At 34.6% G+C, this 814-nt stretch overlaps 1 protein-coding gene across 1 annotated transcript; it reads left to right on the forward strand.

Moving 5' to 3' along the window:
• LOC110855771 (ubiquitin-conjugating enzyme E2 L5) lies at positions 1 to 411 on the forward strand. Its single transcript, XM_022104162.1, has one exon. The coding sequence runs from the start codon at positions 1 to 3 to the stop codon at positions 409 to 411; it is 411 nt and encodes a 136-aa protein (XP_021959854.1).
• The last annotated feature ends 403 nt before the right edge of the window (positions 412 to 814 follow it).

Consider the following 814-nt stretch of genomic DNA (forward strand, 5'->3'; position numbering starts at 1 on the left):
ATGGCGTTGAAACGGTGGCGAAAAGATGTCGACGAGGTCCTCAAATTGAAAACTTTGGAAAACTGCAATCTCTCCGAAATTATGGAAACTACGGACAAGCTAAATCCATTCAATTTAACGATGACTTTAACCCTTAACAACCGGCCTTACAACGGTCAAAGTGTCAAACTCGTAATCAGGGCAGAACCAGATTATCCCTTTAAATCTCCGAGAGCCAACTTTTTGACGGAAATGTACCACCCAAACATCAACAAGGGACCGGGTGGACTTCTCGATATGGATATGGTGTGCCCCTCAACAAGGGCTTGGAAACTAAACACAACTTTGACAGAGTTTGTATCCGCTGTCATTCAAGTTTTGAACAAACCAACATCTCGTCACGTACTCCGAGCGGACATTTCAAAAGAATAAGCAACAGACGAGAAAGTCTACTTAAAAAATGCGGAAGAGTTCTATCAAATCCAGAGGAAGAATACTGATCAGTAGTATTTGTCAAGAAGATTTTCAATAAATAAATGCATTATTCATGCAGCACCATTCATAAGCACTTGCAATATAAATACATATATGTACATGTAGAAAAACATATGTACGTACATATATACCAAGGTTTGGTGTTAGGTTTAGTGTTAGTGCTTAAATTTTTATTATTGAATTTCAATAAAATTTCAAAATTAAAGTTTCGAAATTTCAAAATTTAAATACCAATTAAAATTTGTATTTGTTAATATTAACAGAAAATACGTGAAGACGAAACTATATACGTACAAATATTTAGGTAAATTATTTAAATGTCAGCATGTAAAATTACCTA

Source organism: Folsomia candida, unplaced genomic scaffold (genome assembly GCF_002217175.1).
Source record: "Folsomia candida strain VU population unplaced genomic scaffold, ASM221717v1 Fcan01_Sc013, whole genome shotgun sequence".
NCBI lineage: Eukaryota > Metazoa > Arthropoda > Collembola > Entomobryomorpha > Isotomidae > Folsomia > Folsomia candida.